A 27,244-nucleotide genomic window follows, 5' to 3' on the forward strand; every position below is an offset into this window, starting at 1 on the left:
TAGAGGAAAGTCTGATCCCATTAAACAGTGGCTCCCTTGCTCCTCCTCCTCTGGTCCCTGCAACCACTACTCCTTGTCTTTGTCTCGTACAGGTACCTCATGTGACTAGCTTCATGCAGTATTTATTCCTTCGTGCCTGGCTTGTTTCACTTGCTATAGTGCCTTCAGAGTTTATCTGGGTTGTAGCATGAATCCGACTGTGTTCGCTTTAAAGGTTGGATAACATTCCACTGTATATGAGTATGGCACACACAGAGTGTTTCTCCTGCACGTATGTCTGTGCAGTGCCCTCAGAACCCAAAAGATGGCATTGGATCCCTGGAACCAACTGGCGCCACCAACAGTTGTCAGCTGTCATGTGGGTGCTGAGGATCAAACCTGGGTCCTCTGGAAGATCAGCCAAGTGATCTTTAACCTCTGAACCATCTCTTTAGCCCCACTTCCCATTTTAATTTTTTTTTTTTTGAGAAATGTATTCAAGGGATTTTAAACACACTAGTCTGTTAAAAGAAAGAATTACTCACTGGTCACTTTAAATGTGCTCTGGGATGTGCAGGCATCAAAAAAAAAAAAAAAAAAAAAAACAGAAATGGAGCAATGCATCTCCTCTCCAAAGACTGCCATGGATGCAGGATAAAGCCACAGTCAACAATCAGATCTGCAATTAGCACTTACATGCTGTGTCCGTTCTGTTAGAAGTATATGAAGAATCCTCTGGGAATCTACCACTCCAGCAATGGCTTCCAGCATCTCTGAAGCTTGGATATGGTCTAAGATGAATATGATACCAGATTCTGGCTAAGAGCAGTTGATGCCGTAAGGTGTCCCAATCTGGGCTGTATACAAGACTAATTTAGTTCACTGCATCTATTGCTGTCTGTGGCCTAAATCGTCCCCTTTCTGTTTCTTTCTTTCTTTCTTTTTCTTCTAGTGGTTTTTAATTGCCAACCGATCTTACAAAGTCAGCGCGGCCAGCTCCTTTTTCTTCAGTGGTGTGTTTGTTGGTGTTATCTCCTTTGGTCAGCTTTCAGATCGATTTGGAAGGAAAAAAGTCTATCTCACAGGTAATCTGTCACCATATGCATACACTGAATAGGGGGCTTTATTTTCCCAAGACTGTTATGGAAATACAAAGGGGGGTTATTTCCTTAAAGTCCTCTGTGAGTTCGCAGGTGGACAGAGAGCTTCTGTTTATTACATTGGCGCGAAGCCACGCGGCACGAGTGACGACTCCGGCCAAGCAGTTTTTTGGAATGAGCTCACCTGGCTAAGACCAGATAGTTTTGTTAAAGAAATTTTTTTTTGACAGTGCTTTCTGCAACCCCCAAATTGTAATCTCTGCCCTGCTTCTAAAGAGAGCAGCGAAGGTGTGCCACAGCCTTCCCTTCCATTTCCCTGTATTTTTCTGTGTTGATTTATTTCAAATGAGCTCTATAGGACCTGGCGTAGCTGTCTCGACAGGCCGACTATGAGCAAGGATTTTCAATTCCTAGCATTATTACATATAACTGAAAATGGTGTGTGATTGACAGAAATTGTAAAACAAAGAAAACAGGCCTTGGTTTTTCTTCCTCATTTTCAAGGCAAATTGGCAGGAAAAAAAACATATCTCAGGACATTTAAGTTTACAAAGATTTATTTTTACAAACTGATGAATATAATTTATTATTTTCTCCAAATGCTGTTTTGCTTCTGGGTCACTGAATATTGTTCCTCTCTCCCCAGGTTTTGCTCTTGACATCTTATTTGCTGTCGCAAATGGATTTTCCCCCTCATATGAATTCTTTGCAGTAACTCGCTTCTTGGTGGGCATGATGAATGGAGGGATGTCCCTGGTGGCCTTTGTCTTGCTAAATGAGTGCGTGGGCACCGCCTACTGGGCACTTGCAGGTACTGCTTTACTTTTGCAGTGAGAGAAAACACACTTGGACTTGAGGCACTTGAGATCTACAGGTGAAGAGAGCAGTGAAGGGCAGCCACGCCTTCCCTTCCATTCCCCTGTGGTTTTCTGTGTATTAGGGTATTCCGTACCCTAGTGCTGGGAACCCGAAGTGTTCCGGATTCCACATTCTTCTGCATAATGAAATGCCTTGGAGATGTGGCCCAATTCTAAACACAAAATGCATTTACATTTCATAGTTGCTTTATGCGCATAGCCTGAAGATGATGCTATGCGGCATTTTTAGTGTCTCTATTTTGGGTTCAAACCGTCATGTCCAGGTAAAGAATGGATTTTATTTTTATTTTTTTCCACTTGAGGAATTGTGTCAGCTCTCCAACCGTTTCCAATTTCAGGACATTTGGGATTGGGGGTTTTCGGATTTGAGGGTGCTCAGCCTGCATCACACTTGTTCTCTCACATGTGCACTTCAAGGTGTCAGAGATCGTGATGTTCATATTCCCTGGTGAGAGTCTTTCTTCCCTGGGCCTGCCTCACAGACAGGTGGCCAGATGACGGTGGCGAGTGGCCCATTTGCTCAGAACAGCATTCATCAACTTCTCCCGACACCGGGAAACAGGGCAAGGGCAGGGAACTCTTTCTCCTGAGGCCCCTTACTTCATCCTAATGACTCCCGTTTCGTGGCTTTCCTCGTTCTTACTGTTCTCTCTGGTTGATAGAGGGCATCATAGGGGCATTTCTTGCTGGTGCTAAATTTCTAAGTTGAGGCCATATTTTGAATCTCTAATAATTCCAACATCCTGTCAAGGTGGCACATACAGTAAAAAAGAAGTGTTTAAAATTTTTACAAATTTAAAATTTTGTGTGTATATGCATTCCCACGTGCATGCGTGCGAGCGCAGGTGCCCCTACGCACATGCTCAGAAAGAAACTTGCAGGAGTCAGTTCTCTCCTTCCACCATGGGGCACCTGGGGGTTGAACTCAGGTCATCGGGCTTGACAGCGAGCACCTTTACCCACTGAGCCATCTCACTAGGTTGTCTTAGGTAGGGTTTCTATTGCTATGATGAAACACCGTGACTAAAATCAAGTTGGGGAGGAAAGGGTTTATTTCACTTTACTCTTGTAGTCTGCAGTCCAGGGAATTAGGGCAGGAACACAAGGAAGGAACCTGCATGCAGCGACCATGGGGGAGTGCTGTCATTGGCTTGCCTCTTCATGGCTTGCTCAAGCTGTTGGCTTATAGGGCCCAAGACCACCAGCCCCGGAGTGTCACTGCCCATCAATCACCAACCAACAAAATACGCCACAAGCTTGGCAATGGTCCAGTCAGTCCTGTGGGGGCATTTCTTAGCTGAGGTTCCCTTTTTCAAAACGGCTCTTGGTTGTGCTATATTGACATAAAGTAACCAGCATAAAGGCTGCCCCTCCCCCGAGGAGGTGGCTCAGTGAGTGAAACACTCGCTGGTTTCAGATTCTCCAGCATTTACATAAGAAGCCAGGCAGTGTGTGTCTGTCACCTCTGCTGGGGAAGTGGCAACAGTTCTGGTTCAGTGACAGATCCTGCTTCATATCACAATGTGGAGAGCAATAGAGGAAGACAGTAATCAGCCTCTGGCCTCCACGTGGCCAGTCACAAGCACCTGCATACACATCCCTGTGCCACACGCGCACACGCTATGGGGCTTCAAATATTGTCTTAGGAGAGTGCCTATATCTAAACCTCTACCTTTTAGATTATAGATTTGCACTGATAACTTGGAGATTCTTTTTTAAAAAAGAAAAACTTTCATTTACTTGACAGTCATTGGTACAAACAATATTTTTGCAACAAAGTTGACCTTATGATTGGAAAAAAATGCATCTAAATGTCAAAATTATGATTACTCTTTAGAACTAAGTCGCTAATTTTTAAAAACTCTCTTGGAATTATAATTACATTTCTCCCTTGCCTTACCTCCTTCCAGACCTTCCCTCGTGTCATGTCCCTCCCCAGCCCTCTTCAAATCCATGCCCTCTTTTTATTGTTATTGTATGCATCTATGTAAATGTTTATACATATGCACATATACTTCTAAATATAATCTCATCAGTCCATATAATGTTATTCATATGTATGCTTTCAGGGCTGAGCACTTGGCAGCAGTTGGTGTGCTCTTCCCTAAGGGAGACCTTCCTCCCCTTCCCAGCCTGCCTCAGGTACCCGGAGTTATGCGTGTAAGGTTGAGACCTTGTGGGCTTTTCCCTGTCCATCTTGGCATGTCCACTGATATCGCCATAGTTCCGCTTACCTCTGGGCGGCAGTAATGTTGGTGAGACTTTATGGGTGTAGCTTCTAACGTTTCTAGGAGACACACTGTCATAGTAACGCCGCCCCCCCCCGCCCTTCCCCCCCCCCCCGCCCTCCCCCCCCCCCCCCGATCTGCTGGCTCTCACAGTCTTCCCACCCCTCTCCCCGCATTGTCCCCTGAGCCTTAGTTGAGGGAATGTTCAGTAGCTGTGTCCACTGGGATGAGGCGCGGCGATTCTGCATAGGTCGGTTGTGTTTCTCGGTACTTGTGTCTGTCGCAAAGAGAGATTTCCTTGACGAGGGATGAACACTACACTTATATGTCCAATATAAGGACAGATGGTTATAGATCATTGTTATAGATTGTGCTGTTTAAGTAAATTAGGGGTTGCAGCGACTCCTCCAATAGCCACGTTGTCATTAACACTGACTCCCTAGCACCAGGTACGGTTTCCTTCTTGCTGAACAGGTCTTAAGATTGATTAGTGAGACGCTGATTACAACTAAGGCATGCGTGCCACTTCTGCACCGTTAGGGCTACTGTGCCATGCCGGCTGTTGATGTGGCTGATTAGGGCCGTAGCTGGAAGGACTGTAGGTTGCCTCCCCGCCTTCAGAAGCTTACTGCCACGAAGACATATCTTTTAATTAGGGGACGCCGAGAAAATAAGCAATTTCAGAGAATTCTAAGGACAGTGAGAAAAATTAAGCAATGAGATGGGACAGATAGTAATTTCCAGAGTAGTTAAATAAGCTGTTAAATAGGCTGGTTTGAGAAAACCTCAGACTGCATGTTTGAGTTAAGATTTGAACGAATAGGAAAACCTGAGCACGTGCAATTCAGGAAATGAAATTCCTGAAGTTGGAATGGCAAGGACCAAGGCCTGAGGGTGCAGTAGGAAACGGTGAAAGAAGGGGTGGAGGAGAGAGGAATGAGGAGGGGGTGTACCACGCGTGCCTGGCCCAAAGTGAGCTGCATGAGCAATAATGGGTTTTTATTCAAAATGCAGATGAAGGTCACAGGACTTAAGTTACATAAAGGAATGATGGGACCTCATCCAGAAAGATTGTTCTCGTGAATATATGACCACAGAGAAGAGAAAAATAAAAACTGAGGGGTTGTTAAAGGAGCCGTGTAGTTGGTTATGTGAGCCCAGTGATGGTTTAGACTTGGTGGGGACTGCTGCAGATAGAGAGAGAGGAGGGGAAACTGGGTTAGATTTGGATGGCCATGACCTGGAGAGGGACCAGCAGAGAAGGGGACACAGGCCCAAGCGTTGCTTCAGGATTTGGGTCTGAAAACAGGGGCAGTCACTGGTGTCTTTTACGAAATCAAGTCAGAACTAGATTATCTTCTAGCCTGCCAACATTTAGCAGGTTTAGCCTGCTCCTAACTGAGCAGGAACAAGAGACTTGAAATGTATAAGAAACACATAGGAAACAAATGTGAATGAAAGCACAAAGACCCCATTGCACAGAAACATTAAGTAGGCCACACATGGGGTTCCAGGATTGCAATGATAAAGGAACTTGGAATTCTTTCATTTTCAATGATCTGAGTCAGCCAGGTCTGTAGCTCTTTTCCTTGGGCCTGCCGTCATTTATAGGTATGTATGTGTGGCTTCCCCCTGGACCTTAGCTGTGACCTGCCTATTAGCTCATCAGATTCAACACTACCGTCTCTCCACATACAACTGACATTTACTGTCTGGACCTCTGCCTGCTACTGTCATCACAGTGTGTAAGCTGGAAGCCTCTGGTTATGATTATCCACCGAGCTACAGCATCCCTTTGGATCACCTCCCTTGTCCACCGTGTCCATTTGATTGTGACGGATGCTCAGCTCTGAAGAGGGTGGATAGAGAGGGAACCCACTCACTCGGCATCTCATGTCACTCAGCATCTCATGTCACTCAGCATCTCATGTCACTCAGCATCTCATGTCACTCAGCATCTCATGTCGGTGCAGCTAGGCCGAGGAGATTTCTGGAACCTGGAAGCTGGATGCTTCTCTGTTCTCCATCCTGTCTGAAAACTTTCTCAGCCAGCCATGAGACCCAGGAGCTCTGAGCATAGTATTTGAAGTGACAAGATCTGATTGGTCCATCAAGGGTTACTCTTAGTGCTAAGGGAACCGTGATTGGTAGTCCCCATTTGAATGACAGGAGCAATAAGAAAGAGTCAGTCCTCCGGTACAGCGTGGTTGAGGGTTTCTTGAAATTAGAAAGGAAAGGAAGGCAGAAAGAAAATCTTCTGATAAGGATAGTCATAATCATATGTCCTTCCTGCCCTGACTCTGATACATACAAACCCAAACCCAGATTGTAATGGGATGCTGTGAGAGCTAATTACAGTTGTCAACTTGTGTTAGGAAATACTTTAGTGAGCACACTTTGGGGCATGCCTGAGATAGAGTGTCCAGAGAAGATGACCTGAGAGGGGAAGTTCCACCCTGAAGATGGTGGCCCCATCCTATGGGCTGAGAGTGCAGACCGAGGAAAGCAGAAAACAAAAGATGAGAAAACAAAAGTGAGTTCCAGGATTCCTCTCTCTGCTCCCTGATCCGCCCAGGCATGAACAAGCAGTCTCACACTCCCCCTGCCATGCTCCTCCACCACGGCAGACTCCAGCCCTCTCAGAGCGGACGCCAAAATAAACCCTTCCACCCTTACACTGAGTTCTTTCAGACGCTCCATCACTGTGAGGAGAAAAGTACAGAGATTACAAATATAACCCTTGTATCACAAGCACTATTTTTTTTGGAAGTTATTAATAATGAACACTGCCTTTTGAGATCACTGTTGTTTTTATTTCAGTGATGAGAAGACAGACTTTCAAGATGATTTAGTGACTTGCTCAAAATCACACTGTAGGCACGGTTCTCAGCCTTCCTGATGCTGCGACCCTTTAATATAGTTCCTCAAGTTGTGGTGACCCCAGCCATAACATTATCTTTGTTGCTACTTCATAGCTGTAGTTTTGTTAGTTATGAATCATAATATAAATACCTAATATGCAGAGTAGCTGATATGTGACCCCTATGAAAGGGCCATTTGCCTCCCACAGGGGTCACGACCCAGAGGTTGACAACCACTGCTCTAGACTTTGGTAGAATTGGGGTTTAAGTTTGGTCCCTCTGAAACCAGCCTATACTATCCCCTGACTGTGTGGTCATGGGTGAATACTGAGCGACAGAGAAAGAAGCCGTATCCTTGGAAGCCAGCCAGGTGCTATTTGACGTACAGCTAGCTATTGATTGTCTCAAATTTCCTGAGGCCTCCATATTGTCTCTAGTCCCTCACTTGCTGAATCCTGCTATCAGAATGCTGAACACACACACACACACACACACACACACACACACACACACACACATCCTTTTGGCTCTTTCTTTTCCTAATTAGGGTAAAAAAAATATACAAGTCACCATGTTTTTTCATAAAGTGATAAATTATGAAAAAAGATCAAAGAAAATACTTATTTATCATAGAAAAAATAAGACTAAAACCAGCAAAGCCCATCTAAAAACTGCCTTTCCTGCCAGGCAATGGTGGCACACACCTTGAGTCCCAAGGAAGTCAGATCTCTGTGAGTTCAAGGCCAGCCTGGTCTACAGAATGAATTCCAGCACAGCCAGGGCTACCCAGAGAAACCCTGTCTCAGAAAACAATAAAACACCCTGCATTTCCATAGAGATGAGAAAGGAGATGGGAACGGCTCAGAGTGCAGTGGAGCCTGTACAGGGCCTGGCTTTGCCATAATCTCACATGCTGTATTGGAGACACCTTCCCTTAACCCGCAAGCTATTTTCTTGCTTCAGTGTGCGGTTAATAATGGTACTTGTTTCATAAAACATCACACACAATAGATTATTCTCAACAAAACTCAATAACCTGCCCACAGTGATAAAAGCAGGTACAGAAAGTGCCAGAGGTACAGAATTTGCAAGAACATCGGGCGAGCTGGCACATTTAATCTTTATCTCAACACTTATTTTAAAAAACATAGGCTTCTTTACGGTTCTGTGGTTGATATTTTTCCATTAGTGTTTCGACAAAAATACGTGCTTCAAACAGATTGTGTTCCTACTTGGGAGAGGCAGGTGAGAAACAAGAAAATGTAAAGAGTCATATATCTGATGGTGATAAATTAAGTAGAGAAAAGAGGGGGAGTAGGGGGTGGCTCAAGATATTTTCATGAATAGCCTCTGTAATAAAGATTAAGAGCCAGGAGCTGGAAGCTGGCTCGGTGCGTTCAGACCCTCTCTGACAAACCTGTCAGAGTTTGATCTGTGGAACCCACGTGGTAGAAGGAAGGGACCAGCCTTCGGACTTCCTCAGGTGCACTGTGGCACATGCAAGCCCACACACACACAGACACACATAACAATAAATAAAACAACAGAATACAACCCCTTTAAAAGATTAAGATCAGCATTGCAGGAACTGCATGACCCAAAAGCCACATCACCCCCACTGAAAAATATATCTCCAGCCTCAGCCCCAGATGCAGACAGAGTCATTGCAACACCCAGGACAGAAAGTGCTTGACTAAAACCTTGGACTTCCTTCTCGTCCACACAGGGTACATGTTTTCAGCTGCCCTCCCACCATCTCCACAGATTTCTGGCCCTTCGTGGTGCTATATCATTAGAAGCTGGGTGCTATGTGGTCTTTGCCCCTCCTCTGCCTCTCACACTTAGTAGGGCAAGACTGATGTCTCACAAGGAGGTCACGCTCACTGATCAGGTTGGAAAGGGTGCCATGGGTGATCTTCTCCAGTGACAATTCTCTTTTCCCTGCTTTAGGGTCGATTGGCGGTCTCTTCTTCGCTGTTGGCATTGCACAGTATGCCCTATTGGGGTACTTCATCCGCTCCTGGAGGACCCTAGCTGTTCTGGTCAACCTTCAGGGAACACTGGTCTTTCTCTTATCTTTGTAAGTAGTCTTGTCTCCTTGGAATTCTTGTTCCATAAACAGGGATGTCTTGGAAGGGTGTGAGCAGGCAAGCAAGCAAGCAAGCAAGCAGCATTCCGTCTGCCAGGAGCTTGCCTGCAGTGAATTCTGGGGAGAGCTAAACTGCACACATTCAATTCTTGCCGGCTCCTTGGAGAGAGAGGTGCTAGTTAATTAGTTGAGAATGTGGGTATCTCCTGCTTAATTTCTTAGTTAGCTGCATTTGGCCTTCAGGCTATTGGAAATTCCTTCCCTTTTTCTTTTTCTTCTTCTTTTTAACCCAAGGCCTTAAGCTTAAAGATCTTCAAGCTGGGTTCACCATGGGCTAGGTGTGAGACTGAGGTCTGATATTGTGGAGCCAAGTGTAAAGGCTGACCATGTAGTGACATCTGTCCATTGTGCACAGGAGTCTCATTTCAGGGTCTCCAAGTACAGAGTCTACAGGAGATATCTTGTCCACAGGAGTGCTCAAAGCAATGCAAGAATAATTCCCTCCCAGGCCAGAGTGGGCTCCACAAACTAGTCACCCAAGTGTCACATTATGGTGTCAAGCCACCAAGTTCAGCCCACTTCACCAAGCTTTAATGTGTCAAATAAAAGCTGTATCTTCTCTAAGGTATCAGACTAAAATCCTTTATGTAAACAAAGAGTTCATCCAATGGTAGCTGGGGTTTCGTCTGTGGCATACAGTGAGACAGACCTGTGGCAGTACCATAACTCCAGTGGCTCTGGCATTTAGTAGCTATTTATTGTTTATAAGTTGAGATTTGGTGAGATCTGAACTGAAATTGGCTTCTATGTGTCTTTGAAAACAAGAGAATAGTGAATGCAGAAATGAATGCAGCAGAATGGTTAACCTGTAGTAAAGAAAGAAATCATTAAAGGATTGAGTTCTGTGAACTGTGGGGAGGTAATTTTATTATAAAGGGAAATAATAGCACTTTATACTTTGCACATTGTGCATTTTTAAAAATAGTAAAGCTGTACTTCATATGCTACATTGAGCTAATAAGCATCCATGCACGTATTAGTGAATAAAATGAGTTTTCTTTTCAAATACTTAACAAAGCTCATAGCTCTGCGCCTAGCCTAGCTCTTATCTCTCCTTCAAAAGCAGTGCAAATTCAGTGGAGGCTGTGAGCCACTGTGTCTTTGTTTTCCCTGAGTCTATAGTCTGGGTTAGCTACTACTTAGTGCTAGATGAGGAACTGTCCTCGCTGGGAAATGATGTCAGGATATGAACAATGGTGAGCAGAAGGAGACGGATGCAGGGCTTCTAAAAGCATCCTCACTCCCATCTTCAGTATGGTTGATGGAGAGCCTGGCTCCCGTTAACAACCCATAATCACATCAGGGTTTTGATACACTTCCTGCTGGTTCTCTCTCTTTCCTTCCAACTCTGCCCAGTTTAAATTCTCTTCGTAGGTTTCCTCTGCATAGGTAGGTTAGCTGTCTCCTAACAGTTCTTTTTGTTTACACGAAGACTCAATCAGATCGTGGACACAGTAGCTCTGCACGCATCTGGGTCAGTGGGTCAAGCTTGATTGCTGGCAGACGCAGCTTCCAAACAGAGCAGTGTTGACTCGGTTATTTACATATTAGTTAACATCAGTATTTAAATGGCAACAAGGAAGTGGCTAAAGAATTTTACACGACATTATAAATGGCTCTGATTGACAGTCCAGGGTTGTACCTGAGTGTTCTTGTCCCCATCGGATATGTTCTCCAAGAACTTCTTTTTGTTCCAACATCTCTCCTCTCAGCACCCGTTATCCTACTCTGTATAGAGTGGTGCTCACGCAGTGGTTACTGATAGAGTGGCTGTCTACTATTGCTCTCACCATCTTTACAGAGAAGTAGCAGAATTTTGAGAAAAAAAAAATAATCTATTTTATCCATCAAAATTTGGCTTAAGGCAGAAAATGTCAGATTGGACTTTTAAAAAATAAAGTATTTTTTTGATGTTGTGTTTAGTAAGGAAGGTGTCCAGTCTGGAAAGACAACGGTTCAATGGGTAAGGGTGCTTGCCTTGCAAGCTTGAAGACTTGAGGTCGAATCCTAGTACCCATGTAAACAACTGAATGTGGCCACATGCACCAGTGACCCAGGGAAAATTGCTGGCCACCAGACTAGTTCCAGGTTCAGTGAGAGACCATGCCTCAAAGGAATAAGGCAAAGAGCAAATAGATTAGAGGACCTGACATCCTCCTCTGGCCTCTAAGAACACAACATATAAACCTACACACACACACGCACACTATAATCTTTTTAAAGGCTTCCATTCTGCCACATCTTTGGGAAGCTCTCCTAAAACAGAATGATGAAGCGAACTCCATGCAGTGCCTACGTTTTGAAACTGTAAGGACCCTAGTGGCCTAGCACAGAGTGGCTCGACACCTTGTGGTTGTATTAGGAAATGCCCGGTTGTTCTGTAACTAGAAGTTAACTGCCAGCAACTCTTACTCTTTGAAGTTCCTGTAAAGCAGGAAAGCTCCTCCCACCACTCTAAAGCTGGTGTGTTGGATGGTTTGAGTATTTTGAAGCAATGAACAGTCACAGGTGAAAAGATCTGTTACACTGTTTCATGCTTCTGTGTAATCTTAATGCCTCCTCCTAGGTAACATGTCATTATGTTACAAACGCCTTTGAAACGTTTTGTTTGATAAACATGTCCATCTCAGGGTTAGACTTTTCCAGAGCTTAAGAACCTAGTTGTTTAGGCATAGCGGAAAGAGCCTATAATCGCAGCACTCTGGAAGGTCTTGAGTTCAGAGTTTTTCTGGGCTTTGTAGCAAGTTTGAGGCCAGCCTGTTCTACACAGTGAGACCAGAAAAAGACAAAGCTAGGCTACACCCACTGCTGAATTGTCCATCAACAACATCTAGTGGGGATTCAGAGTGGAGCCTGGCCTAGGCTTTGTGAGGACCATGCAGCCTCCAGTGTTGGAGATTTGCCATTCACTTACTGAAACTTATTTAAAAGGAAATGGAAGCTATTTACCTTTATTGAAACCAATATTTGAAAAGCTCAGTTCCGACTGATAAAAATGAGCCACTGTTTACAGTCACCACAGTGTTCGGGTGGCCCCTTTGTTCTCTCTCCTGTGTCACTGGGGAAGTCATTTTATGCTTGAGAAGGAAGTGAGCTGTGGTGAGGGAAGCCACCTACCGAGGGGATGTTTGTCTCCTTCCTCTGCACGTGCACCTGTATGAATATCCAGCCTTTAATGACGTGTCTTTCAGATTCATTCCTGAATCACCTCGTTGGTTATACTCCCAGGGTCGGCTGAGTGAGGCGGAAGAGGCTCTGTACTTCATTGCCAAGAGGAACCGCAAGCTCAAGTGTACATTCTCACTAACACACCCGGCCAACAGGAGCTACAGGGCAGCTGGAAGCTTCCTGGATCTGTTCCGTTACCGGACCCTCCTAGGACATACCCTGATCCTGATGTTCATCTGGTAATCCTGAGGGATGTTATGGAATCTTTGATTTGAATGCTAAAGGTCTCTTGATAACCTGTTTATCAGGGTTACCTGCAGCCACAGGGCTGTAGAAGGCTTACTCCAGTGTCAGTAAGAAGTTGCTTTATAAAAACCAAACCAAACCAATCCAAAACACCAAGGCTTTTTCACCTCAGTGCTTGCTATGTGAACCCCTCTGCTCTCTTGGAAATGCTATCTCTGGCACTGATAGGTTTCCAGGGCTGAGCAAAACCAGCCATCAAGTCGGTAGATGAAGGGTTAACGCTCTGAGCCTGATTCTCTCTTAGAGCATTCCAGCCTACCTCTCGGAATGCTTCTGGGTTAGTATAAGTGGCATCCAGAATTCTAGGTGGCTCCTTTTGAAGAGTGAAGTTTCAGAGAGACAATTATGTGGCTCCTGTCCCAGGGAATAAGTGGATGGTAAATGTCAAAGACCCAGGGCTAGAGGTATGAAGGTTAAAGAGAACCCTTGAAAACCAAACCTGCAGTACAGTACTGATACTGCTGACTGGAGGTTCTTACTGCTTAGAAGCAAATACCCAGAGCACAGGAACTCAGAGCTCTACCCAGCTGCGAGTTTGCTTGTCGCACACTCCATCAGCTGCTTTGGAGGAAGCTTCTACCTTAAAAGCTTATGTGTACGTGAGCATGCATGCAAGCGAGCATGCATGCCTATGTGTGTGTATATGTGCATGTATGTCTGTGTGCGTGTGTGTGTGTCGACCAGAGCTTCAGGTGGGCACTCGACTGAGCTAAGCTTTATGGTATATCATATAAGGAAGTGAAGGGCATTATACCTATCAGGCCAAATGTCCTACTACTACTTTGTCTTTGAGCTATATTATAGCCCGCCATGGACTGTCCTTCATAGGCTAGGACACTTGGCCCACTTCTATGATTTTTGGTAGAGAGAAGAGTAAAGTATCCCCTTTGCCATGTGACCCCAGTGCAGCCACAACATACCAGGTTATTTCTAGGGAAAACAAGATAGAAGTAAATGAGCAACCTGTTTAGCAAGGCACTGGCCACTGTGAACTGCAACAGATGATCGACCAGTGGAGCTGGAAAGTCCAGGTAATCTGTTGCTTGGGTAGCCATGTTCATACACCAGTAGAGGCCAGGCTCAGGGTTGTTAGGAGCAGCTGTTCTGTGTTGTAATTTTGATAGAGCAGCTTGCTAATCGCCGATGTTCCTTTGAGTACCTCATCTGATTTGGAGCTTCAGGTGGGCACTCGACTGAGCTAAGCTTTATGGTATATCATTCCCCATTGCTGGAGTGTGTGTCCGGCACAATACCACAGCTGGGAAGTGCTTGCTAAGTGTGAATTTCAATGATGGTGTGCAGAAATGAGTTAATGTCTCTCAAGAGCCTCCCTCCCTGTTGATCTTCCCTGGAGGTCCTGCTCTGCTGTGACCCTGGCCTTTTCTTCTCTAGTCTAGTCTCTAGTATGTGTGCCTGCTGAAGACCTTGATTGGAAGTGACTAGGGTTCTAGGGGGATGGAGAGCCAGGCTCTGTGGCCCGCAGATGACCCACCTGAGGATCCAGGCCATTCTCTGGCCATCCTCTGTTGGCTTTCCCCATAGGAGGCTCTGTCCTGCCCTTCTGATAACATCACAAGGCCACAGGCTGTGTTCCCTAGATTACTGGACCCAGTGCAGTAAGAATAGGGTCATTGTTTTCACTGCGGTGCAGAAACGCTTGAGGAGGCAGGAACAACGTCTTTTCTCAAGCAGGAATTATACATCCATTTGCTTTATAGAACGTGTAGACATAAATCACTCCCAAAGCCCCATTATGCTTTTGTTTCTTAATAGGATAGAAATTTAGATTAAGACAGAAAGTTCAGTGGGAGAGTAAAACTCATCAAATGGGTTAGAAGTACTGCATGGTCCATTTAATCTCTCATGGAAAAGCGTTGTTCCTGTCCTATAGACTTTCCCTCACCTCTCAGTCCTTTGATCTCCCATACAGGTTTGTGTGCAGCTTGGTGTACTACGGCCTCACCCTGAGTGCAGGTGACCTAGGGGGCAGCATTTATGCCAACCTGGCTCTATCTGGCCTCATAGAGATTCCATCCTACCCTCTCTGCATCTACCTGATTAACCAAAGATGGTGAGTATGGATGACAAAGAGGCACCCCACAGAGGTGTGCATACACATCCTTCGACATGCGCATACCCAACGGCTCTGCTCCATGGCCTTAGGCAGTGTTTGCCCAGCACTGTCCAGCAGAGTTTTTCTCAGGCTAAATGCGGCTAAGCTCCCTTTTTATGGTAGTAGCCCTGGAGTTTTGTGTATGCTTACATAGGCTTTAGCTCATAGTCATTGAGTAGTCAATGCAGATTCATAGCATAAGCAATGTGGTGGTTGGCTCCACATAGGTAGAATCCCATCAACTCAGAAATTACAAGTTCTTTTTTTAAATAATTACAATGATCATTTATTAGTTACATTAATATGTGGGCATTCATTTTCTGTTCTGTTTTTGGAAGATATGTTTCACATTAAAATGGTTAAATAAATTACAAGAGTAAGAATCACCCCTTTTATTTTTTTATTTTTTTTCTTTTTTTTTTAATTAGGTATTTTCCTCATTTACATTTCCAATACTATCCAAAAAGTCCCCAATACACTCCACCCCCCACTCCCCTACCCACCCACTCCCACTTTTTGGCCCTGGCGTTCCCCTGTACTGGGGCATATAAAGTTTGTGTGTCCAATGGGCCTCTCTTTGCAGTGATGGCCGACTAGGCCATCTTTTGATACATATGCAGCTAGAGACAAGAGCTCTGGGGTACTGGTTAATTCATAATGTTGTTCCACCTATAGGGTTGCAGACCCCTTTAGTTCCTTGGGTACTTTCTCTAGCTCCTCCATTGGGGGCCCTGTGATCCATCCACTAGCTGACTGTGAGCATCCACTTCTGTGTTTGCTAGGCCCCCCGGCATAGTCTCACAAGAGACAGCTATATCTGGGTCCTTTCAGCAAAATCTTGCTAGTGTATGCAATGGTGTCAGCGTTTACAAGTTCTTTTAAGACAAAACCTGACAGAACTAGAAAGCCTCCCTCCCTCCCTCCCTCCCTCCCTCCCTCCCTCCCTCCCTCCTAAGAACTACTAGGAAGGCTCAGAGTACCCCTGCTTATGTTGCTTGTGAGCAAGGGAGTAAAATTCCAAAAGTTATGTCATAGAGATCAGCGTCTTTGTCTGTCTGCTTAGCCCCTCTGTTGTTTAGTGACTGAGGGACCAGGTGAGTTGTGCCATTTCTTATTGCCTGGACATTATCATTTCAACCCAAACTATAATACTGCCTAGTAATGAGGAAGCCAAGAGTCCTTGAAGGGTTACTTAGCCTCGTTAGTGAAAGAATTTAGGAACAGACTTGGAAGGACGCTTGAGGACAAAGCATTTGAAAGAAAAATAACGAGACAGGCAGGCTGGAAATCCGGGCACAGGGAAGATAGAGAGAAGGCCAGCCTTCAAGTTATGCATGGAGGCCAGAGAAACAGTGCTATCCAGAGTGCCAAGGAAAATGTGCTTGACCTTTGAGGTGCCAGGCCAACAGGTGCCAGGTTTGTGTTTACTTTTGTTCTTAAAAAGCAAAGAGTAATGCATTGCTGAGCATAGGGGTGGGCTAGTGAGCTGAAGGGAAAAGACATCAAAAGCACTGGGCCATGAGCTGCAATGCCCTGAATAGCCCCACCCCTGGCTCCCGGGCCCCTCCTGACAGCTTTCTTCAGCTGAGAGCCAAATGCAGGACCCTGCTCAGTTGGAGGCTTGCCTCCCAGAGAGCATTGCAGACCCCTTGCCTGAGTCCTCTGCTGGTGACCATCGCTCACTTTCCCCATGGTCCCAGAAGCAGGCCAGTCATCACACTCAGCATCCCGGGAAGGGCACAGCCTCTTCTTTTCCAGCTACAGGATCCTGTATATGCCTCTCATGGCCACTTCTAGTATCACCAGGAAGGCATTCATGGGGATAGTTTATGCCCGGGTTTGCCTATCGTGGTCAATGTCACTCAAAAGCCATTGCATGCTAGCTGTTAAAAATAACCTGGAAAATAGCTGTCAAAAAGACACCAGGGCTTTCCTGTTTTCCAGCAGCTACTGCCTCAAGGCAGGGCTGGAATCTGCAGGGAGTTTAGTGCCTTTGGGGTCAAGCAGACCTGGGTTTCCTTCTAGTGTGAGCCACATGTTAGCTTCCTGACTTCAGGAAGTCCCCCCCACTAAGCTTTCATTTGTACTTAGTCCTAAAACTACTCTGACAAACTAGTTATCAGAATTACAAGTTCCTAGCCGAGGAGCTGGCCTGTTGCTGGCCGAGAGTGGAGATGAATGGAAGTTGCAGTGTACAGTACCTTTTATTTAAATTGAAACCACTAGCAAGAATTTTTTTTCCTGTTTATATTTCTAAAGGTTTGAGACAAAGACCAACAAACCTTGGCATTTAAAAATTTTAACACCATAAGAATTGGATACCCAGAGAATAAAACAAACTAGCAGACTCTGTTCTCTTTATTGGATTAAGTCTCTAAAAGACGGAGAGTGTCACCACGCAAGCCTACACATTTGTTATTAGGATTCAGTGAGGTAATAGGTGACGTGCATTTAAAACAGTTCCTGCCACAGTGCATGCTCTTGGAAATACAATGGTTTGTTTCCTGTGTACATGATCGGATCCTGCCATCCAGTGGGTCCCCCTTTTCATGCTTATTTATATCCTGAACCGTCGCCTGACCAGCTGCATTTGCCACCCATTCAAAAAAAAAAAAATAAAATTGAGAACATTTAAGTAGGAAAGTTAGAGGAGAGGGAAATGGCTTCATAAGATTCTTTCGAGAGACATGTGACTTCCTCCTATTGTTTAGGTTTGGTCGGAAGCGGACACTAGCAGCGTTTCTGTGCCTTGGAGGACTGGCCTGTCTTATTGTGATGTTTCTTCCGGAAAAGAAAGGTATGCTTTTCACATTTCCATGAGGGTTTTGAACAGCACTTTTATTACAATGAATCTCAATATAGTAAAGGGATTACCATATGCTGTGCTTCATTCCTGTGATTGCATATTACTTAGCAATTGTGCAGGCTATAATGGGCCAGATTCTTTGCATTGCCTGAACTATTCTCTGGGTGAATAATGTGCTCAGAGGTGTGCTATTAATTCTTTCAGGCTATTAAGCTACCATCTGGGGTATCTGGGATGCAGCACTGGAGACATTAGAGCTGTTTACCTGGTAACAGGGAAAGCTAAGGCCCACTCTGCACAGGAAAGACACTCCTTCCAAGCTGCAAATGAAACTGTGAGCTCTGGCCAGTCTTGAGACTGGCAGTTGGATGCTGGTTCTCAGGGGTAGCTTAGGAACCCCTAAATGTCTCCATGTGGTACCCCAAGGTTAGTAATAATAACAACAGCAACACCATAAGAATAATATTCACTGTTGAGCACAGTGGTTATGCTCTTGGTCACTTTAAAGCATGACTAATGGCTGCGGAGGTGACTCAGCTGGGGAAGGCCTTGCCACAAAGCCTGTGACCTGAGTCTGATCACAAGAACCTGTATGATGGAGGTGAGAACAACTCCCACATATGCTGTGATACACACACACACACACACACACACAAAGAGAGAGAGAGAGTTCAAATAAAGTGTATTTGTAGGAAGCTATGGTACCTTTATAATTCTGTAGCTTTACTAAACAAACAGCTTCAAAAGATATTTCTTTGGGGTGGGAATGTAGCTTAGTTGGTAGACCACTTGTCTTGACTACATAAAAACGCCGGGTTCAATTCCCAGGATCACATAAAGACTGGGCATGGTGGCACATCTGTAATCCCAGAATTCTGGAAGGCAGGAAGATTAGAAGTTCAAGGTCATCCTTGGCTATATTACAAGTCTGAGGTCAGATACACAAGACCCTATCTAGAAATTAATGTTTCTCTGCCATCTCCTTTAACGTTGTGACCCCTGTATAGGAATTCTGTAAAGCTAGGTATAGCAGCGTATGCTTGCGATTCCAGCACGTAGGAGACTGAAGCAGTAAGACCCCACCCAGGCTTGAGGCCGATCTGGACTATGTAGCCAATTGGAGGCAGGCCTGGGCCACACAACACAACACCATTTCAATTACAGAACACGAAGAACTTCTATAGATACCTAGGTATTTACAGCTTTCTACGCTTCTTTGTTTTGTGCTCCTTTTACGGTACCTGCACACTGGAGGCGTGACTGTTGCTGCACAGAGTGATGTGGTTTTCAGTGAGGAGGGTCCTACCGGCTTTGCTACCAGGGCACACAGGCTAATAACACCCTGCACCAAGTGTTGGGACCTTGCTCTGTCATCTGGCTCTCGTGCTTTGGATGGGAGTCATGGAGATAGTCCGGATGGGAGTCATGGAGATAGTCCAGATGGGAGTCGTGGAGATAGTCCGGATGGGAGTCGTGGAGAGAGTCCAGATGGGAGTCGTGGAGATAGTCCGGATGGGAGTCGTGGAGAGAGTCCGGATGGGAGTCATGGAGATAGTCCGGATGGGAGTCGTGGAGAGAGTCCGGATAGGAGTCGTGGAGATAGTCTGGATGGGAGTCGTGGAGATAGTCTGGATGGGAGTCGTGGAGATAGTCCGGATGGGAGTTGTGGAGATAGTCTGGATGGGAGTCGTGGAGATAGTCTGGATGGGAGTCGTGGAGATAGTCCGGATGGGAGTTGTGGAGATAGTCTGGATGGGAGTTGTGGAGATAGTCCGGATGGGAGTCATGGAGATAGTCCGGATGGGAGTCGTGGAGAGAGTCCGGATGGGAGTCGTGGAGATAGTCTGGATGGGAGTCATGGAGATAGTCCGGATGGGAGTCATGGAGATAGTCCGGATGGGAGTCATGGAGATAGTTTGGATGGGAGTCATGGAGATAGTCCGGATGGGAGTCATGGAGATAGTCCGGTAGCTTCTGGGAAGCACGAGGTGGTTGTTCCCCAGAGCGGCAGCCTGCATGTTAAGTGCCCCTCTGCTTAGGCTGCTGCTCCTTGAAGTTCAGTCATTCTAGGGTCTTATCCGGAGCCTTCCCGATGGCCCAGACTCACTCCCTGACCCTGTGGAGTACCTGCTCCTCCATCAGCCACCACCTGAAGTTCTGGGCCATGAACTAGAACACACACCGTTTCTCCGTTTAACAGTGATTTAGTCTGGGATTGCATCAAAGCTGGACAGGGATCTTTATCAACTCATGGAGACTAGAGAATTCAGGATGCATGTGCATGTCTTGTCCTATGCCAGTGCCAGCGCCCCAGTTCTGTATGTCTGAGATAACGGGCTTCTAACTGTGGTAGATTTATGCTCAGCAGAGCGTGTTTCATGCTGAAACAGACAACTTGGAGATGTCGTTTTCTACTCTGACTGTCGTATTTATGCATCACCTCAGAGAGCGGAGCTTTGACCTACTGCCATCCACCACCTCTTCTGTATCTCATCCCACTCTGGAAGCCAAGGCCAAGGGATATCTTTTTTTCCTCTTCCCCCTTGCATGTTCAGGTATCCCACCCCTATGACTCTGCGCCCGACTTTCCCTTAACATTGGCTCTATTCTAAACAAAACGAAAACCAGAGATGAACACACATGCACAATCTCCTAACCAGATCAGCCAGCCCTCTTTATCCCCATCCGTCCCAAGAGCTGCTGGAACCCTCTGTGGACTTGCCCCATGATAAACGCGCTTGAGACACAGTGAAGCAATGTTTCCCACAGCCTTGGGGAATATAACACAGCAGTTATGCTTGGGAAAAGCCTGGCAAATTTTAAAGATTCCCTAGGAGAGAAACTCTGTAATGTCCCTTAGTAAATGATTGCTGCTTGTAATAACCAGGGCTACTAGAATGATCCTCTTCCACTGCGGCTGCGCCCAGTTTCCCCATTTGATTAGTCACTAAAGACAGAGAACAGATGGCTAGCGTCTGGTGCCTCACCCTTGCTCTTCTTTCTGGAATCTTCTCTGAGCTTAAAAAAAAAAAAAACTTTAAACTACTCATTTAACAACTTAAACCCTTTATTTAAGATGTTTTGTTTGGTTTCTTTTAAACCTGTTTTTTTTTTTAAGAGTTTCAAGCTACAGGTTATGAAAGATCTGATAAGTATGGACTAAGAAAGAGACCTTGCAGTTTCTATTAGCAGCTCATGTGAGCTAGAAGACTGCTCATTTCTCCACCGTGCTCCTGCTCATTTCTCCACTGTCCTCCTGCTCATTTCTCCACTGTCCTCCTGCTCATTTCTCCACCGTGCTCCTGCTCATTTCTCCACCGTGCTCCTGCTCATTTCTCTGCTTTTCTCCACCAAGCATTCCACACCTGCACTCTCCCCTTTCTGCCAACTCAGGTGCCCTTTACCCATTGGCTTCTTTTTAGCATCTGCATATGGTTGTGGTTCTCAGTTTCTGGACCGTTGTGAATACTGTGACAATATATCTATAAGAGACACAGAAAATAAGCTAAAGCCCAGATGTTTAGTATCTTGCAGTCTGTGATTTATAATTATAAGTTGAATATCCCTAATCCAAAAAAACCTGAAATCTAAAATATTCCAAAATCCAAAAACTTTCAGCACTGATAGAGAGAGGCTTCCTATCCGTGTGTTTTCTTCCTGGTTAGCCTCCTGGTGTGGTCTCCTCTAGGAGTGTTTGCAGGGCCACTTACTCACTTTTTAAAACAGATTCATCAGCAAGCATTTTCCTTGGTTTGTGTTCTTGCTTAGCGAAGGGTCCTAATTAATCTTACAATAGAAGTTGCCATTTGGAGTTGACTAAGTGCTGGGTTCTCTCCATATACAGAAGGTCTTATGTGTCACCACATAAGGAAAATAAAAGTCAGACTGGTCAGGGAGCATGTCCACCTTTATAGCCAGGGGTTGGAATTTTATCCCTGGCTCACAGCACAGCCTAGGCTCTCATGGAGATGCACCAACGATCATGATTTCACACGGTAAAGCTGTGGTGTCTGAGCATTAACACTGTGTGATTACGGCCAGTTCTTAACCCTCCAGTGGCAGGCCTGGTGGGGACTGGTTAAAAGACTGACCTTAGGATGGCACTGACCACTGTAGGCAAGGCCCACGGCAGCTGAGAACCCATCTCCTTCCTCAGAGTCATCTGCCCATCTCTGTCCCAACTTCTCCAGCGTCTATGAATACAAGGTCCTGCCTGTAACCAAGGCCCACTTCCTGGCCTCAGGCAGCTTGAAATCTAATGAGGGAATTTAGTGATCCAAAAATAATGAACTACAGTGCCATGGGAGAACTGACAAGTGCTTGGACTTTAGGCCACGATTGTCCCACTTTAAAATATAAAACCTATTTTAAAAAACTAAAAAACATACATTAAAAAGTCCATGTTTAGCCATTGGGCAGCAGGCTGCATGTGGCGATGATCCGCAAGAGAACACTAAACAAAGGCAGGCTCCAAGAGCGATTGCTCAGGGTCAACCAAAGAATCAAAGAACAAGATATTGAACATGGCTATAATCTGCTAAGCAAAAGTATTGAGATGGCTAGAAGAAATAGATATTAAGGTGGTTAAATGTTGCTGGGCAAAAATATTGAGAGGAGTAAAACCCACAGAGGAAGACTTCCAGAGATCTAGAGAAAGTTCCTCCAGGCTCTGTGCATGCAGGGGAGGATGCTCATGAGGACAGAAGGAAACTACTAGACAAGAGTAGGATGGCGTGGCATGAATGGGGAAGACTGTCAGGTAGCAGTGGGCAGGACTGCCAGGCATGAATGGGGAGGATCATGGGTGAGGAGTGGGTAGGATCACTAGATAAGTGGAAAAGACCATAAGATAGAGCTGAGGAGGACCCGTAGACAAGAGTGGGGAAGATCATGAGCTTGGACTGGGAGGACCACCAGACGGGAGAGGGGAGGATCACCAGACAGGAGAGAAGAGGATCACCAGACAGTAGTAGGGAGGACGGTGAAACAGAAATGGAAAGGACCACCAAATAAAAGTGAAGGAAATCATCAGACCGTAGCAGGCAGAGCCATCAATGGAACCCAGGGCCATGAATGTGTTGTGCATCCTTTAGCTAGACATTAACCATTAGAAACGACAACCTGGACCAAAAGTAAAAGACCTAAGTGAAAGAAAGGCTGTTTGCCAAAATGCTCAACACAAACATTTCAGGATCAACTGATTCTGAGTAACTGAGCTGCATCATAGAGCAAACTCACTAAGAGAGCCCATCACCTAATCAGGGAATGGTCTCACACACAGCTCTCCGTCAGAATTTCCAGACATCCATATAAGCAGGAGAAAACCTCCTCACAAGGAGAGGAATCAGCAGAGACAACCCAGAGGTGCATGAATGTCAGGACCAGGAAGACAGGACATCCAAGCAGCGACTGCAATTGTGGCTCATGTGCCTAAGGAGACAAATGTGCAAGCAGCTACTATGACTATGCTCTGTGTGCTTAAGCAGACAAGTCCAAGAAGCTATTATAACTGTGTGTGTGCTTAAGTAGACAAAAAGCATCCTTGGAATGAACAGAAAAATGAAGCTATAAAGAAGACATACACAGAATATCTCAAGAGGAAGCATGCAGCACACAAAAGCAATAGAGAGATGAGACCAACAGCAGACTGGATACCACAGAAAAAGAGATCCATGAATTTCAGTCATAGCAAAAAAACAAAACAACAACAAAAAAAGCAAAACAAACAAAAAAACTATTCACTATAAATTTTTAAAAAATAAATAAAATCTAAGAGAGCACCAGTGAGTTGCAGGAAAATATCAAGTGGCCTGGCATCTAACTTTGGTCTCAGGGGAAAATGTTATCAGCAGAAATGATGACCAGAAGCTCCATAAATTGATCAAATTTCGAATGCATGCTTGAGGAGTGGCCTTTTAGTGACCATGGAAGGATCCTGTATGTGTGTGCCCACTATAAAGCATTCGTAGTCCCCAAAACAAAACTGTGCAGAACTTAGACTTGATCCTTCAATAGCTGGTTCAGTGATTGGTTGAAAAAGTAGGAATTCAAGACAGAGCAAGCGTGACTCAGTTGATTCAAACATACCACACCCTAGTGCAAGGAAACATGGCTTCCATTTGAAAAGCCACAGGACATCTGGTAAGATGCCATAGTCTGGACCATGGACAAAAGTAAAAAGAATTAAAAGTACTGAAGACTTATAAAAGCATTGCTTGACCAGAATGGTCAATAATAAAAGGTATCTGAAAAAAACAAAAACCCTAAACATTTTAATACTAAGCAACACTTTTCAAAGCACACGGGTCAAAAAAAAATAACAAAGAAAGTTACAAGATATTTTAGTTAAACCATAAATTAAATATATAATATCAAAACTCTTGACGTGTAGAAAATTTTGTAAGGCTTAAGTATGATCATTTATATAATTATCAACACTCAAGAGGACAGACTGGTAATCTCAACTTCTGTCTCTAGAAGATAAACTCTAAAGAAGGAAAGCCAAGTGAGACAGAGGGCAAGCAGAAAAATGAAATGATAGAGAGAAAAACAAGAGAGAAAATCAAGGAAACCAAAATCTTGATTGTTTAGGGCCAATTAAAATTAATAAATCTCTAAACAAATAAAAAACAAGGGGACACGGATCACAAGTATCAGAAATGAAGATGGGGCCGTCACTGAAGGAGCCTTAGGCATGAATGAGAAAACATCATGAATATTCCTGCGCCAGTAAAGCCACTTTAGGTCCAGTCTGTAGAGAAACAATCCAAGAAAGCCTCTGTGAAAGCCAGCAGGTGGCCTTTGCAGCCCTTTGCTGGAGGGAAGTCCAATGTGAGGCTAGAGACATTCCCACCAGAAGAGATTCCCATCCATTTGATTTCCCAGCAGTTCACACTAGGCCATCAATCACCCCAAGGACCAAGTCAAACAAAAGCAAGCTTTACCTCTCAAGTACAAGCACCCATCAGTGTCACTCGCCATATTGGAAGCCTAGAAAGAAAAGTGGTAATCCAGCCCAGGCAGAAAATTCGGGTTTTGGAGTTTAGCATGCATCCTCCATAAGAAACATTAGCAGCTGGGAGCAGAAGGGAATTTCCTTAACCTGACAGATGGGATGAGGGGAAACCCTCTAGCAAATGCTGTATTTACCACTGAAAGAGTGAATAATATTCACTATCATCAGGATGCCCATTCTCTATGGAACATGGTCAGAAACAGACCAATCAATGCAAGGTAACAGTGAGAAGACAGGAAAGGGACTCAGGCTGAGTTAGAGGGAAACAATCCCGGAACCCACATGCTGAAAGGAGAGATCCAAACCCACAGAGATCTGTTCTGACTACCACACACACGCCATGCTGCACACACACACACACACACAAATTTAAACATTAGAAAATAGAATTAATAAATGACCTTGTCAGAATCATGTGATAACACAATTTTATTTCTATATATTATTAGCAAATAATCTACTATGCAATTAAACAATGGTACTGGTAGTAAAATGTTTAAAATTTTAAAGATAAAATTTCCATAGCATGTATAAAGTATAACATAAAATTATGGAAGGAGGAACTAAAGAGGACTAAATAATTGAAATGGCACTTACACTCTTCCCTCATGCCTCCTTGTTCCCCCTCTCTTTCTACATGGTCACGGCCAACCTCTGCTTCTCTACTCTCTCCTTCTCTCTGCCTTTCTCTGTTTCTACTACACCCTTAACTCCCCTTCCCATGCCTTGAATAAACTCTATTCTCTACTAAAAAAAAAATTGAATTGAATTGGCACTAGTAATACTCACAAATAAGGAGATTATCAAGCCACCATCTCTTACCACACCAGTTTATCTTTATCACAAAATCAAATGTCCAGGAGAATCCTTTCATTGATAGAATAAATTTGTGCAAATACGACTATTCAGAGGATTCTAGACTAGCCAAAATAATTTTATAAAGAAAAACAAAGCTGTAGACGATCATGTTTAACCTATTGAACAGTCATAGCAATCAAGACAGTGTGATACTTGATAGGCTAAATCAGGGGAAGGGATTGAATTTTAGAAGAACACTCAGGAGGAGGAGGGGAGACCACCAGGAGTCCAAGGTCATCCTTGGATACACAGCAAGCTCAAGGACAGCCTGGGCTACCTGTAACCCTGTCTGTCTTACAACACAGCAAAATAAAACAAATTGCCTTATGCTTATCATTCTGTGAGAGAAGAGAATGGCTGAGCTGAGGTTTGCTATTTGGAACCAACAGTTTACTGCCTGAGCCAGGAGTTCAGGGCCAACCTGAGCAACAGAGGAATCCTGAGTCCTTTAAAACAACACCCTTAAAGGGAAAGAGTATAGCACAGGCTAGGAGAGAATAATCATAAAATACATACACACGGTGGAAGAGTGAGTCAGTTAAGGAATGGCGTCAGTTAAACTCAGTAATAAGTGGACAAAAGAGACGTTTGTTCTGATGGCTCCAAAGGGCTCCTGCAAGTCCTGAAAACTCTGGCCTTCTGGGAGCTAAGTTATGACCTCATGGAGTTTGGTATGTGGAAAGAAACAAGCGCTATGCAAATCCACTTCTTAAAAACTGTAATTTCATTTTAATTTCCCCTCTAAATCACTTTGCCTTTTTCCCCAAACAACACTTTGCCCATTCATTGGGAATGACTAGGAATGTAGGTCAGGAAGGCAGGGGACCGCTCAGTGGCTACAGAGCCTTCCGGAACACAGCCAGCAGCCCAGCAGCTGCACACGCAGGAACCTTAACAAAGAAAGCTGTCTGCTATTGACATAAGCCATCTTAGGGGAGAGGTGGGTTCCCCCTGAAGAAGTGACTGCAGGTGCGTTGGCAGGAGCAGAGGAGAGAGGGTTCAAGCAGCAGATGGACTGGCTTTGGCCTGTGGCCAGAGCCAGCCTCCCCAAATGAGCTACTGCTGGAGGTGTCTCCCACCTCACGTGGGAATCCTCTTGCAGCTTTGGACTCTGTCGGCGGCTAGATGATTGTCTCTGTGTGCTCCACGTGAATTTAAATTTCCAGATGGCAATCTTCTGTCCTGTTAGTAGAGATGTAGGGTGCCTTCGTGTGATTTGGAAAGATGCTACTGTGCGTAGGGCAGGACATGAGGGAAATCCGTCCCTACCAAAAGCCGTTGCAGTTAGAAGCCAACACACCTCAAGAGAAAGAAGAGATACTTTATTCTTGAGCCAAATATTACTGACCGTGTCCAGGAACCTGTATAGATCCAGGGTGCCCAGGATAACATCGCTTATTAAGGAAGCAGTCACATAAGCATTTACTAGCCTCAGAATGAGAGAAGTAAGAAATGTGTCTACCAGTTGCATTTGCGGGGTGCTGCAGGTAGCTGGGTTATGATAAACTTATTAAAGCAACAGTTCTGTTACGAGTTTCAGATGGACGCTGGAGTTGGTGGAAGACAGTGGTACATTTGCAAGGCTTTACTTATGGTCAAAAGACATTAGATCAAACACAGGGGTGGGGATGAGGGCACTAAGAAAGCCTGATAATTGGACTAGGATCTGTACCATTCTAACGCTCCAGGAATCCAGAGCTCTAACTGCTCACCCCCTACACATAGAGTCCACAGCATAGGTGTCCTGCTTGTTTGTTTCTGAGGAACTTCAGTTTACACAAAC

General features: G+C 44.8%; 1 protein-coding gene across 3 annotated transcripts in view; it reads left to right on the plus strand.

The window, feature by feature from the left end:
- The window catches only part of Slc22a15 (solute carrier family 22 member 15), a 63,573-nt gene that overhangs the window by 26,264 nt on the left and 10,065 nt on the right, over window positions 1-27,244 (plus strand). For all 3 annotated transcript variants that reach the window (XM_021157961.3, XM_085835607.1, XM_085835609.1), the window contains exons 3-8: window positions 932-1,064; window positions 1,726-1,890; window positions 8,997-9,126; window positions 12,387-12,602; window positions 14,600-14,740; window positions 17,494-17,579. In XM_021157961.3, the coding sequence (XP_021013620.1) occupies window positions 932-1,064; window positions 1,726-1,890; window positions 8,997-9,126; window positions 12,387-12,602; window positions 14,600-14,740; window positions 17,494-17,579 (871 nt within the window). The remainder of the gene's footprint in view (window positions 1-931; window positions 1,065-1,725; window positions 1,891-8,996; window positions 9,127-12,386; window positions 12,603-14,599; window positions 14,741-17,493; window positions 17,580-27,244) is intronic.

Source organism: Mus caroli, unplaced genomic scaffold, assembly GCF_978045245.1.
Source record: "Mus caroli unplaced genomic scaffold, Mus_caroli_1 scaffold_3, whole genome shotgun sequence".
Lineage (NCBI taxonomy): Eukaryota > Metazoa > Chordata > Mammalia > Rodentia > Muridae > Mus > Mus caroli.